A 14,825-nucleotide genomic window follows, 5' to 3' on the forward strand; every position below is an offset into this window, starting at 1 on the left:
TAAAATTTTATAACACAGAAAACAATGAAACTTTAATATTATAGTTCAGGGCTCCCCAAACTTTTTACACAGGGGACCAGTTCACTGTCCCTCAGACCATTGGAGGGCCGGACTATAAAAAAAACTATGAACAAATCCCTATGCACACTGCAATATCTTATTTTAAAGTAAAAAAACAAAATGAGAACAAATATAATATTTAAAATAAAGAACAAGTAAATTTAAATTAACAAACTGACCAGTATTTCAATGGGAACTATGCTCCTCTCACTGACCACCAATGAAAGAGGTGCCTCTTCCGGAAGTGCAGCGCGGACGAATAAATGGCCTCAGGGGGCTGCATGCGGCCTGTGGGCCGTAGTTTGGGGACTCCTGTTATAGTCTGATAAAGATAGCACAATAATAGTAAAACCACAGACCAGTCTTAGTTCATAAATATTGATGTGATGATTCTACATAAGTTTTACTTTAGGAATCATAGATTATTTTTTTAATAAATAAATTTTTATTTTAATGGGGTGACATCAATAAATCAGGGTACATATATTCAAAGAAAACATGTCCAGATTATCTTGTCATTCAATTCTGTTGCATACCCATCACCCAAAGAGAGATTGTCCTCCGTCACCCTCTATCCAGTTTTCTTTGTACCCCTCCCCTCCCCCTCTCCCTCCTTTCCTCCGCCAACCCCCCATAACCACCACACTCTTGTCCATGTCTCTTAGTCTCGTTTTTATGTCCCACCAATGTGTGGAATCCTGCAGTTCTTGTTTTTTTCTGATTTACTTATTTCACTCCGTATAATGTTATCAAGGTCCCACTATTTTGTTGTAAGTGATCCGATGTCATCATTTCTTATGGCTGAGTAGTATACCATAGTGTTTATGTGCCCCATCTTCTTTATCTCATCTTCTATTTTTTTTTACACTGATTAAAGCCTTTAAGCAAACTCTTGGCCAATACAGCAAGAATCCATAAAAGAGTAGTGTCCTTAACATGTTCACCAAGTCCAAGTTGGCCCCAACACCATGCCAAATCCATGAAAAATGCAACCCAACCCCAGTTCAGTCTGTTAGGAGCTTCACAAGGAGCAGGAGTCCAGGAAAAGTCCACATCCAGGAAAAGTCCGCATGACACTGGAATTGTTGTCACAATTCTATACTTTGCAGCTCATGTCCAAGTCCCAATGACCACTGCTTCTAGCTGGTAATGATTCAAGTAGACTGGAAAAGCCATCTGCAGCTTGTGTGGATATGGAGCTTCTGTTCTCCTCTGCCTGGAGAGATGAGACCAGGTTGCTTTTCCCTGGAGCTCTGTGGCTGTGGCTTGGTAAAGAGAACCTTGGGATACACTAAGCTAGGTGGCAAAGGTAGATTCATAATAGAAGTTGGCAAAAGGGGGAAAGAGAACTCTAAATTAGGAGTAGGTCCCAGCCTGAAATATGAGTAGGGCATTGAGGTAGGAGGAATAAAGGAAACACTATATATTAAACAAAGCAGCAGAAAATAGAACTATCAACACCCACAACAGAGATCTTTGAGGGAAGAATAAAAAACCTGACTATTCAGGCAAGACATAGTTAAGTGGCCCTTGTGCAAATGAGATCAGTTTACTTGCTTCTTGGAAGAAATACCCTAGGCTCGTCCACAGTGTTGTAGATGGAGCCGACGGCCCTGGGCACCTTCAGCCTTCAGTGGCAAACCCCAGCATTCTGGGCAAGGTTAGGTCATAGGTGGCTGGAGCAGGGCTGGAAGAGACTGAACCCTCCCGATGCTCTACCACTGAGCCAACCGGCCAGGGCCTAGGAATGCCCTTGTTGATCAAGCTACCCAAAAGAAAATTATTTGGAGCAACCATGACAGATCAAGCAATTCAGTCTCATACTATTCATCACCAGAACACTGCAGCCCTGTGTAAACAGTTTCAACTTTCTCAGGAAGCAGCACAGCAGATTGGGAAATCCTGTCCAAGGGGTCCTATACTACAGTCTGCCCCTTCTTTGGAGTTAACCCTCAAGGACCCCTACCAGGACAACTTTGGCAAATGGATGTTACTCATATACCTTCATTTGGCACAGTCCTATGTCCACGTTACAATGGATACATATTCTGGATTTATAGTAACCTCTGTCAGAACAGGAGAGGCTGCTAAGCATGTTATAACTCATTGTCTGTATGCATTGTTCTATTATTGGATTTCCTAAACTGGTTAAACTGAAAATGCTCCTGCATATGGAGCAAAAGCATTTACTGTATTTTTGTCATTCTTACAATCTTTAAAGTTAAGGTAATATTAAAGTGTACGCAGCAAATATTTTAAGGTCAATTTAAAAAAATTTAAAAGGGGGTAGTCATATCCTGGAACTCCTACGGGTCTACCATATCATGCTTTTTACTTAAAAAAAAATTTAAATTTCTTTTGAAAGCTGATGAACAGGAGACGCCAAATCTTTCTCGCCTGCAAACTACTACTTTCTTTATTTGATCCAGCTAATAACACTGTTTTGTCTTTTTCCAAATAGCTCCAGATATATGGAAAAGATTTATATAGGCAGATGGGGATCCTCAAACCCCTCAGCAAGATCTTCTGAGCATGGTTTTTAAGATACCTAGAGGCAGAAAAAGCCCAATAGAGATCAGGGGAACTACCAGCTTTTAGGATACGCCCTTAAAGAATCATAGATTCTTAAAGACACTTGAAACCTATATAATCTTATTAACAAATGTCACCCCAATAAATTTAATGAAAAATAAATAAGTAAATGAAATATTAAAAAAGAAGAAAATGGCAAGAAATATAGCAAAATATTAACATTTAATCTAGATGCTACATATTGAAATTATATCACTGTTTTTCTGCATGTATGAAATATTCCCCAATCTATTTTAAAACTCACCATATCTTTGACTATCACACAAATCCCCAACATGCTCAATAAAATGCTTGGCAATATTAAAAAAAGAAATCCAATGTGGATATCAATATATAATACAGTGTGTCCGTAAAGTCATGGTGCACTTTTGACCAGTCACAGGAAAGCAACAAAAGACAATAGAAATGTGAAATGTGCACCAAATACAAGGAAAACCCTCCCAGTTTCTGTAAGATGATGTGGCAGCATGTGTGCATGCGCAGATGATGACATAACACCATATATACAGCGGAGCAGCCCACGGCCATGCCAGTCGAGATGTGGACAGTACAGAGGAAAGTTCAGTGTGTTCTGTGGCTCGCTAAATTCGAATCCGTGACCAAAGTGCAACATGAATATCAGCGCGTTTTTAACGAAGCGCCACCACATAGGAATAACATTACTGGGTGGGATAAGCAGTTGAAGGAAACCAGCAGTTTGATGGAGAAACCTCGTTCTGGTAGGCCATCAGTCAGTGACGAGTCTGTAGAGGCTATACGGGATAGCTGCCTAAGGAGCCCTAATAAATCTGTGCATGAGCCCACATCGAACTGCACTGAATAGGTATGAAACTGGGAGAGTTTTCCTTTTATTTGGTGCAGATTTCACATTTCTATCATCTCTTGTTGCTTTCCTGTGACCGGTCAAAAGTGCACCATGACTTTATAGACACACTGTATATAACTATCAAATAGATTTTATTTTAGAAATGCAAAGATTGTTCAGGAAATTTACTTAAGAGTAAATTGAATAGTAAATATCTATATCTATATATATATATAGATATCTCATATATATATGTTCTAAAGAAGGGGTCGGGAACCTATGGCTTGCAAGCCAGATGTGCCTCTTTTAATGGCTGCATCTGGCTCACAGACAAATATTTAATAAAAATAATAATAATGTTAAAAATATAGAATATTCTCATGTATTTCAATCCATTCATTTCCTACTGCTTCTGTTCATGGTTGCAGGTGGCTGGAGCCAATCACAGCTGTCCTCTGGGACAGCACCAAATTTTTATTGGATAATGCATAATGTACACGGGTCGTTTTATGGCTCTCATGGAATTACATTTTAAAATATGTGGCGTTCATGGCTCTCTCAGCCAAAAAGTTTCCTGACCCCTATTCTAAAGTTTTCAAATAATACTCTTCCAAATATATTTCCTGTTAATACATTGAGAAATTTTAGGTGATAAATATATAATAATAATAATTAAATGTAAGAAGAGGTTTTCTTTGGGTAAGGAGAGCTCTTGATATCATACCACATAAGAGTGACTCCTCCTTAGTATAACAATAGCCTATCTGGCATCATAGAGTGTAACTTGTACATATTTTATGATTATATATACTCTAAACATTGGATATGCACAGTAGCAATGTTTCTTCCATAGTTTAGTTTTCACACTGAGAGATATATACCCTGAGAGGCAGGTAACATTGGGCAAAGTCACAGACTAAGTACGATATGTGTTTCAGAAGTGTAAATTTTCATTGAGGATTGGACATGGGAGTAGTTAACTGATTTATCTGGTAATTTATGTTTTATATTAAAATAAATATGGCCATATTATGAATAAAATTAGTTTTACATAAATTACAATGATAAAAACACAAGAAGTTGCCTTGGCTGTTTGGCTCAGCGGTAGAGCATTTGCCCAGCCTGTGGAAGTCCCGATGTTGATTCCCGGCCAGGGCACACAGGAGAAGCACCCATCTGCTTCACCCTTCACCTCCTCTTCTTTCTCTCTCTCTCTCTCTCTCTATCTCTATCTCTTTCTTCCCGCCCGCAGCCAAGGCTCCATTGGAACAAAGTTGGCCCGGGCACTGAGAATGGCTTGGATTGCAGGGGAGCAATGCCCCAAAGGGGCCGAGCATCACCCCCTAATGGGCATGCCGGGTGGATCCCAGTCAGGCGCATGCGGGAGTCTGTCTGTCTGCCTCCCCTCCCCACCCTGCTTCTCACTTCAGAAAAAAACAAGAAAAAAAACACAAAAAGTCAAAGTTATTTTTTTTTGTGAATGTGTGTTTTTATGAGGCCTCTTTAAATATTCCCCCTAATTTCTAGAAAGCAAGTAATTCTAAACTGCTCTTGGGAATATTTTGGTGGAAAACTTTGAGAGACACTGTCATACAGTATCTTAGATATTGATTTTTTTATATCTTAAATACAAACATTTATAACATTTATAGCTATTATTAAATTACAACTATTTTATCAATAAATTATAGTTGTTCTAACCTTAAAACTCTTGTATGTTTTGTGAAGCACTCTAGTAAGAAAGCACTTAAATTGTATTGCTGTTTATGCTAAAGTGATAGTAAATATTTCATTGTTGTATGTAGTTATCAGACTTAGGTGTGACATTTGCCATTATGTTTGCTATTTGTAATAAACATAAATTATCAAATAGCTCCTAATTTCCTGTGAAAGGAAAACTACAATGATATACAGTGTTCTTGGCTAATCTTTAAAAACTTTTATTTCTTCTTACTTATCACAGTTATGAGTTAATAATTCTTTGAAATTTTCTGCTGTAAATTATGATATATGTACAAAGATACAGATGGGAGATTTATAACCCAAAGAATAATAAAGATCATATGGCTGAGAAAGCTGTGCTATATCTTTACAAACAATTTATCCTTCTTTACAAATGATATTTAATTTTATAAGGTTCTAGAGACAAATATTATATATGATTGGATTCCAGTGGGGCAAATTAAAAAATTATAGAACTGTTTGCAAGGTGGGTATAATAGATATCCAGTAATGAATCAGACATAGAAACTGTCTTACCAGAGTTTATAATTGGGTATGGCAGGTAAGCAATATACAATTAGAAATGTTACAATAAAAAGCCCCCAGGAAAATCCATAATTATATAAAATCCATATTAGAAGAAAATCTATATTATATAATAAATATTGAAAACGAATCTACAGATTGTATAAAAATTACTGTAGAAGACTGAGCAAAAATGAAAGAGAGAGAAACCTGTAAGGGAAAGAAAAGTCTGGTGATCACAAGCTATAGGAATTTAAGTTCACTGGTCTAGGAGATACGAAGGGGACCGAATGTTTTGTGTGTAACAAGCACATAAGGTATTAGGCATAGGAAGAATTCTTAAGTGACTTTGAAATCCACAGAGATTAAAAGAGAAAACAGCCTGAAAAATTATAGTTTAACAAATTGTGTGAATTTATTTTATAAAATGGTTTCCAAATTCCAAATTCCTTTTTGTTAATTCCCAGTTTCTCTTTAACATAGACGTCATCAAATTTTAAGTTCTAAATTAAAGAAACAAATGACATCTGGGAATCTTTGTATGCATGTGTATTTTTTGGTGTAACAAATAAGGTTCCTAGTTGATTGGGAAAATAACAGCACATTTATTTATTAATGAAATTCAGGTTTAGGGATATTGGGTTGTGGGTGTGCGCATGTGTGTCTATGTATTTGTCAAATTATGGAGTATAACATTTTACTCCCCCTCTCTGTATCTCCAATTACCTGGAAATTAGTTATTGATAGATGATGCTTATTTTAGGGATTACTATTGATATAGACAAGGAAGATTTTCTCATACTCAAACATTTATATGAACACATGAATGCATAAGAGTAAGATTCTTTCTTTCTTTCTCTTTCTCTCTCTCTTTTTAATTTCCAGGCATAGATATTCTTCATCAACTAGGCCTTGGAGGCAAAGATGTAAGACACTCATCATCAGTGACTGCTGTCCCAGCATCATCTATACCATTACCTCAGGGGGTCCATTTAACAGAATCAGGTGTCATTTTAACAAATGATGCTTATATTGAGTCACCTCTTAGGAAAATTTTGCCAGTCAACTTAAAACAGCCATTTACAATATTAATTGCGTTACAGTCACATAGAGTAAATAATGCATTCCTCTTCAGCATTAGAAATAAAAATAGACTGCAATTAGGTGTTCAATTACTACCTAAAAAATTAGTGGTATACCTAGGAGGAAAGCAGTCTATATTTTTCAACTACAGTGTTCATGATGAGCAATGGCACTCATTTGCCATCACTATTAGAAGCCAATTTGTCTCAATGTTTGTTGAGTGTGGAAAGAACTATTATAGCAGAGAGACTCTTTCAGAAGTTCAGACATTTGATTCTAACAGTGTGTTTACCTTAGGAAGTATGAATAATAATTCTGTCCATTTTGAAGGAATAGTATGTCAGTTGGATATTATTCCTTCAACAGAAGCATCTACAAACTATTGCAGATATATGAAACAGCAGTGTCACCCTGGGTCAAGCCTTTTTTATACAACTATTGTACCAGCTAAGATACCAGAAATCTCTCCCTTACCTAAACAATTTGATAAAAAAGAACTGTCAGAGGACACGCTTACTAAAGGCAAAAACATTTTGAATATTATGAACAATGAATCTTCAATAGCGTATAAACAAGAACACCAGACATCAAGATCTCAGTTAACTTCTCTCCATTCAGGGAATATCTCTGCTGGGGATCTTGTGAACCATGGGATTCCAGACAAAGAAATGATCACTGAGGAACATACTCAGACCAATTTAAGGCTGTCGATGACGTATCATCTCCTCAGTGAGGCAAGAACAAATATCAAGGAGAAATTTAGTTCTCTCTCAAATGTGTCAAGCAATATAACACAGCATAATGACAGAGTTACTGGTATGTCACAGTTTAAGAAGATATCATCTATTCTTCCATACATAAAACAAGATACAGTCACTAATCACAAGAAGGCTATCACAGCAAATCTACAAACTAACGAACTCATGGAACTGCAACAGATTTTAAATACAACCTTGTACAGAGTGACAGATGAGCCATCAGTGGATAATCACCTTGATCTAAGGAAGGAAGGTGAAATTGATCCTGATGCTACTTACCCCATCGAAAATAGCTATGAAACTGAGCTTTATGACTATTATTATTATTATTATGAGGATCTTAATGCAGTGCTCGAAATGGAGAATCTAAGAGGGCCAAAAGGGGACACTGGACCTCCCGTAAGTTGTTTTTTAAATGTTTTAATGTGCTAACTTACCATATGTTTCAAAAAGAATTTTCTAGATAGAACAATACAGAACAGATCAGATCTGTCCCAGAAATGTATCTTGGCTACAGTGATTGATGTTATGGTTGTTGTAACACATCCAACCAGAATGCAGCCCTGGCTGAAATACTGTACTTTTTACTTTTGGTTTTTATTGGCAGGCTGAAAAGGTCACTTAACTCTGATAAATTGGTGAGTAAGCTATATGTTTTTCTTGTTCAGTTGAAATTCAACCAGGAATTCAACTGCTAAATATAGACCAGCACTTTTTATTTAAAAAAAAGCAAAAAACCACAAGCTTACAGCATAGTCATGTTAGGAGAAGGATATAAAAGTTATTGTAGACCAAAGAAAAATACATTAACTGTATCAATTTAATAGCCTTTCAGCACAATAGTATCAAATGAATTGAAATAGAGTGTAAAGTTTATTTTAGCTAGAGATAATTTCATAGTGAATCATTGAGTGGGCAAAAGTAAACCCTTATATTATCATTCTAAATAAAATATTTTAATTGCCATGAAGAGTAACATATTTCACTTAATCTTTAATAATATAGTCAATTTATATTTATGGATTAATTAAAGCTCCATCTACCTAAAACAAAGAATATCTGTCAGTCCATCAGTCCATTCAATAGAAAATCCAGCCAACTCACTTATTGAATAATGTGGTAATAGACTACAAAACTATGAGATAATGGACTGATATTTTTTGAGCTCTGAAATTCTTTTGTTCTGGAAGTTTCAATTACAGATGAACATCTGAAAAAATTTTAAATAACTTAAAACTCATTTAAAGCTTTCAAAATCATTAGAAATATTATGTTTTTGCCTTTCATATTTGTACCTTAAATAATCAACCTATATGTCTTTAGAAATTAATTTTTTAATTGTAAGAAAACTAAAATATACCTCAAGGTATTTTTTTGATGATAATAAAATTTAAGTCATTGGTTTAGTTCCAGAAACCATAGCATATGGAATGGGAGAAGATGATGCCACTTACTAAGTTTATGTTTCCTTTGTGGTTACTTGAAGTGATTTATTAGGTATTATGCAACTCTTATTAGAATGAATGTTTAAAGGTGTTAAAATAAAATCTGAAGAATGTATTATTATTTTTTTTAATAATTTTATTTTTTTAATGGGGCGACATCAATAAATCAGGATACATATATTCAAAGATAGCAAGTCCAGGTTATCTTGTCATTCAGTTATGTTGCATACCCATCACCCAAAGTCAGATTGTCCTCTGTCACCTTCTATCTAGTTTTCTTTGTGCCCCTCCCCCTCTCCCTCTCCCTCTCCCCTCTTCCCCCCTAACCACCACACTCTTATCAATGTCTCTTAGTCTCACTTTTATGTCCCACCTACGTATGGAATAATGCAGTTCCTTTTTTTTTCTGATTTACTTATTACACTTCGTATAATGTTATCAAGATTCCACCATTTTGCTGTAAATGATCCGATGTCATCATTTCTTATGGCTGAGTAGTATTCCATAGTGTATATGTGCCACATCTTCTTTATCCAGTCATCTATTGACAGGATTATTGGTTGTTTCCATGTCCTGGCCACTGTGAACAATGCTGCAATGAACATGGGGCTGCATGTGTCTTTACATATCAATGTTTCTGAGTTTTTGGGGTATATACCCAGTAGAGGGATTGCTGGGTCTTAGGTAGTTCTATTTTCAGTTTTTTGAGGAACCACCATACTTTCTTCCATAATGGTTGTACTACTTTACATTCCCACCAACAGTGTAGGAGGGTTCCTTTTTCTCCACAGCCTCTCCAACATTTGCTATTACCTGTCTTGTTAATAATAGCTAATCTAATAGGTGTGAGGTGGTATCTCATTGCAGTTTTGATTTGCATTTCTTTAATAACTAATGAAGATGAGCATCTTTTCATATATCTGTTAGCCATTTGTATCTCTTCCTGGGAGAAGTGTCTGTTCATGTCCTCTTCCCATTTTTTTATTGGATTGTTTGCTTGTTTGTTGTTGAGTTTTATGAGTTCTTTGTATATTTTGGATATTAGGCCCTTATCTGAGCTGTTGTTTGAAAATATCATTTCCCATTTAGTTGGCTGTCTGTTTATTTTGTTATCAGTTTCTCTTGTTGAGCAAAAACTTCTTAGTCTGATGTAGTCTCATTCATTAATTTTTGCCTTCACTTCCATTGCCTTTGGAGTCAAATTCATAAAATACTCTTTAAAACCCAGGTCCATGAGTTTAGTACCTATGTTTTCTTCTATGTACTTTATTGTTTCAGGTCTTATGTTTAGATCTTTGATCCATTTTGAGTTAATTTTAGTACAGGGGGACAAACTGTAGTCTAGTTTCATTCTTTTGCATGTGGCTTTCCAGTTTTCCCAGCACCATTTATTGAAGAGGCTTTCTTTTCTCCATTGTGTGTTGTTGGCCCCTTTATCAAAAATTATTTGACTATATATATGTGGTTTTATTTCTGGGTTTTCTATTCTGTTCCATTGGTCTGAGTGTCTATTTTTCTGCCAAAACCATGCTGTTTTGATTGTCGTGACCCTATAATATAGTTTGAAGTCAGGTATTATATTGCCCCCAGCTTCATTCTTTTTCTTTAGGATTGCTTTGGCTATTCGGGGTTTTTTATAGTTCCATATAAATCTGATGATTTTTAGCTCCATTTCTTTAAAAAATGTTATTGGAATTTTGATGGGAATTGCATTAAATTTGTATATTGCTTTGGGTGATATGGCCATCTTGATTATATTTATTCTTCCTAACCAAGAACAAGGAATATTCTTCCATCTCATTATATCTTTTTTGATTTCCCTTAACAATGGTTTATAGTTTTCATTATATAAGTCCTTTACATTCTTTGTTATGTTTATTCCTAAGTATTTTATTTTTTTTGTTGTTGCAATCGTGAAGGGGATTATTCTTTTGAGTTCATTCTCAAATGTTTTCATTGTTGGCATATAGAAAGGCTATTGACTTCTGTATGTTAATTTTGTATCCTGCGACATTACTGTATTGGCTATTGTTTCTAGTAGTCTTTTTGTGGATTCTTTGGGGTTTTCGATGTATAGGATCATATCATCTGCAAAAAGTGATACCTTTACTTCTTCTTTTCCGATATGGATGCCTTTTATTTCTTTGTCTTGTCTGATTGCTCTGGCTAGAACCTCTAGTACCACATTAAATAAGAGTGGAGAGAGTGGACAACCCTGTCTTGTTCCTGATTTAAGGGAGAAAGCCTTCAGTTTAGTGCCATTTAATATGATGTTATCTGATGGTTTATCATATATGGCCTTTATCATGTTGAGATATTTTCCTTCTATACCCATTTTGTTGAGAGTCTTAAACATAAAATTGTGTTGTATTTTATCAAAAGCCTTTTCTGCATCTATTGATAAGATCATGTGGTTTTTGTTGATATGGTGTATTATGTTAACCGTTTTATGTATGTTGAACCATCCTTGAGATTCTGGGATGAAGCCCACTTGATCATGATTTATTATTTTTTTAATATGTTGTTGTATTTGATTTGCTAGTATTTTGTTTATTATTTTAGCATCTGTATTCATTAGAAATATTGGTCTGTAGTTTTCTTTTTTTGTGCCATCCTTGCCTGGTTTTGGTATGAGGATTATGTTGGCCTCATAAAATGTGTTTGGAAGTATTGCTTCTTCCTCAATTTTTTGGAAGACTTTGAGTAGAATAGGAACCAAGTCTTCTTTGAATGTTTGATAAAATTCGCTGATATAGCCATCTAGGCCTGGACTTTTATTTTTGGGGAGGTTTTTAATGTTTTTTTCTATTTCCTCTCTACTAATAGGTCTGATTAGACTTTCTGCTTCTTCTTGACTCAGTTTAGGAAGGTTGTATTGTTCTAGGAATTTATCCATTTCTTCTAGGTTGTTGATTTTTTTTTTCTTTCTTTTTTCTTCTATATCTTTTCTGAAGCGGGAAACGGGGAGAGACAGTCAGACAGACTCCCGCATGCGCCCGACCGGGATCCACCTGGCATGCCCACCAGGGGCAACGCTCTGCCCACCAGGGGACGATGCTCTGCCCCTCCGGGGCATCGCTCTGCCGCGACCAGAGCCACTCTAGCGCCTGGGGCAGAGGCCAAGGAGCCATCCCCAGCGCCCGGGCCATCTTTGCTCCAATGGAGCCTTGGCTGCGGAAGGGGAAGAGAGAGACAGAGAGGAAGGAGGGGGTGGGGGTGGAGAAGCAAATGGGCGCTTCTCCTATGTGCCCTGGCCGAGAATCTAACCCAGGTCCCCCGCACACCAGGCCGACGCTCTACTGCTGAGCCAATGGGCCAGGGCTAGGTTGTTGAATTTAGTGGCATAAAGTTTTTCATAGTATTCTACAATAATTCTTTGTATATCTACGGTGTCCGTGGTGATTTCTCCTCTTCTCCTCTTTCATTTTGGATTTTGTTTATATGAGCTCTTTCTCTTTTTTCCTTGGTGAGTCTTGGGTTTGTCAATTTTGTTGATCTTTTCAAAGAAGCAGCTCCTTGTTCTATTAATTTTTTCTATAGTTTTTCTGTTCTCTATTTCATTTATTTCTGCTCTGATTTTTATTATATCCTTTCTTCGGCTGCTTTTGGGTTGTCTTTGTTCTTCTTTTTCTAGTTCCTTGAAGTGTGAAGTTAAGTGGTTCACTTGGGCTCTCTTTTGTTTGTTCATATATGCCTGAAGTGATATGAACTTCCCTCTTATCACTGCTTTTGCTGCATCCCATAGATTCTGATATGTCGTATTGTCATTTCCATTTGTCAGTATATATCTTTTGATCTCTGCACTTATTTCTTCTTTGACCCATTCATTTTTTAAAAGTATGTTGTTTAGTTTCCACATTTTTGTGGGATTTTTTTCCTCCTTTTTTCAGTAGAATTCTAGTTTCAAGGCTTTATGATCAGAAAATATGCTTGGTAGAACTTCGATTTTTCTGAATTTGCTGATGTTGTTTTTGTGGCCCAACATATGATCAATTCTTGAGAATGATCCATGTACACTGGAGAAAAATGTATACTCAATCACTTTGGGATGAAATGTCCTGTAGATGTGTATCATATTCAGGTGCTCTAGTGTTTTGTTTAAGGCCACTATATCTTTGTTGATTCTCCGTTTGGATGACCGATCTAGAGCTGTCAGCGGTGTATTGAAGTCTCCAAGTATGATTGTACTTTTGTCAGTTTTTGCTTTAAGGTCAATAAGTAGCTATCTTATATATTTTGGTGCTCCTTGGTTTGGTGCATATATATTAAGAATTGTTATGTCTTCTTGATTCAGTGTCCCCTTAGCCATTATGAAATGGCCATTTTTGTCTCTGAGTACTTTTTCTGTCTTGTAGTTAGCATTATCATATATGAGTATTACTACGCCTGCTTTTTTTTTGGATGTTATTTGCTTGGAGTATTGTTTTCCAGCCTTTCACTTTGAATTTGTTTTTATCCTTGTTACTTAGATGAGTTTCTTGTAGGCAGCATACAGTTGGATTTTCTTTTTTAATCCATTCTGCTACTCTGTGCCTTTTTATTGGTGAGTTTAATCCATTTACATTTAGTGTAAATATTGAAACTTGTAAGTTTTCTATTACCATTTTATAGATTGCTTTCTGTTAGTTTTGTGTCTTGTTTGATCCTTCTCTTTTGTTTTTCTATCTTTTGTTTTTATTTGGTTGTATTCCATACGTCTTTCTTCTGTTGCTATCTTTTTTAAATCATGTGCTTCAGTGGTGGTTTTTTCTATGGTGGTTACCTTTAAGTAATGGAAAGGGTTCCTACCCTGTTTATTGTAGTGCACTATTTTGTTAGTACTTTTGCACTCCATCGTCCTTTGCTACTGTTAATCTTATTCTCTCCCCCCCCCTTTCTTTTTGTAGTTGTCACAGTTTAGATTTGGTTTTATTGTGTTCTTGGTGGAGATTTTACTTGTGGCTTTGTTTTGTTTTGTTCTTTGTATCTGGTTGGAAAACCGCCTTTAGTATTTCCTGGAGTGGGTGTTTTCTGATGATAAATTTCCTCATCTTTTCTGTATCTGTGAATGTTTTTATTTCTCCTTCATATTTGAAGGATAGCTGTGATGGGTATAGTATTTGTGGCTGAGAGCTCCTCTCTTTCAGGACTTTAAATATTTGGGTCCACTCTCTTCTAGCTTGTAGAGTTTCTGTTGAGAAATCCGATGATAATCTATTGGGCCTTCCTTTATATGCTGTATTCTTCTTTTCCCTGGATGCCTTGAGAATTTTTTCTTTGCCTTTGGTCTGTGCCACTTTCATTATGATGTGCCTTGGAGTAGGTTTGTTGGGGTTAAGAAAACTTGGTGTTCTGTTTGCTTCTTGAATTTGAGGCTTTAGTTCTTTCCACAGGCTTGGGAAGTTCTCATGTATTATTTGTTTGAATATGTTCTCCATTCCATTTTCTCTCTCTTCTCCCTCTGATATATCTATTATTCTTATGTTATTCTTTTTGATGGAGTCAGACAATTCCTGTAGGGCTATCTCATTTTTTTTTAAATTTTCGAGTCTCTTTCTTCTTCTCTCTGTTGTGCCTCAAGTTGCTTGTCTTCTATTTCACTAAACCTACCTTCTATCTGGCCTGTTCTATTAGCTAAGCTTGTTACCTCGTTTTTCAGCTCGTGAATTGAGTTTTTCATCACTGTTTTATTTGTTTTTATAGTTTCAATTTCCTTGGAAATATATTCTTTGAGTTCATTGAGTTGTTTTCTCAGCTCCCTAAATTGCCTCTCTGTGTTTTATATATCTCTGAGTATTTTTAGGATTTCTATTTTAAATTCTCTGTCGTTTAACTCCCAAGTTTTTCAATATATTA

At 36.0% G+C, this 14,825-nt stretch overlaps 1 protein-coding gene across 1 annotated transcript in view; it reads left to right on the plus strand.

Moving 5' to 3' along the window:
• The window catches only part of COL24A1 (collagen type XXIV alpha 1 chain), a 367,011-nt gene that overhangs the window by 32,189 nt on the left and 319,997 nt on the right, over positions 1-14,825 (plus strand). Inside the window, exon 4 of the mRNA XM_066264956.1 lies at positions 6,590-7,944. Within this exon, the coding sequence (XP_066121053.1) occupies positions 6,590-7,944 (1,355 nt within the window). The remainder of the gene's footprint in view (positions 1-6,589; positions 7,945-14,825) is intronic.

This window comes from Saccopteryx bilineata, chromosome 3 (assembly GCF_036850765.1).
Source record: "Saccopteryx bilineata isolate mSacBil1 chromosome 3, mSacBil1_pri_phased_curated, whole genome shotgun sequence".
NCBI lineage: Eukaryota > Metazoa > Chordata > Mammalia > Chiroptera > Emballonuridae > Saccopteryx > Saccopteryx bilineata.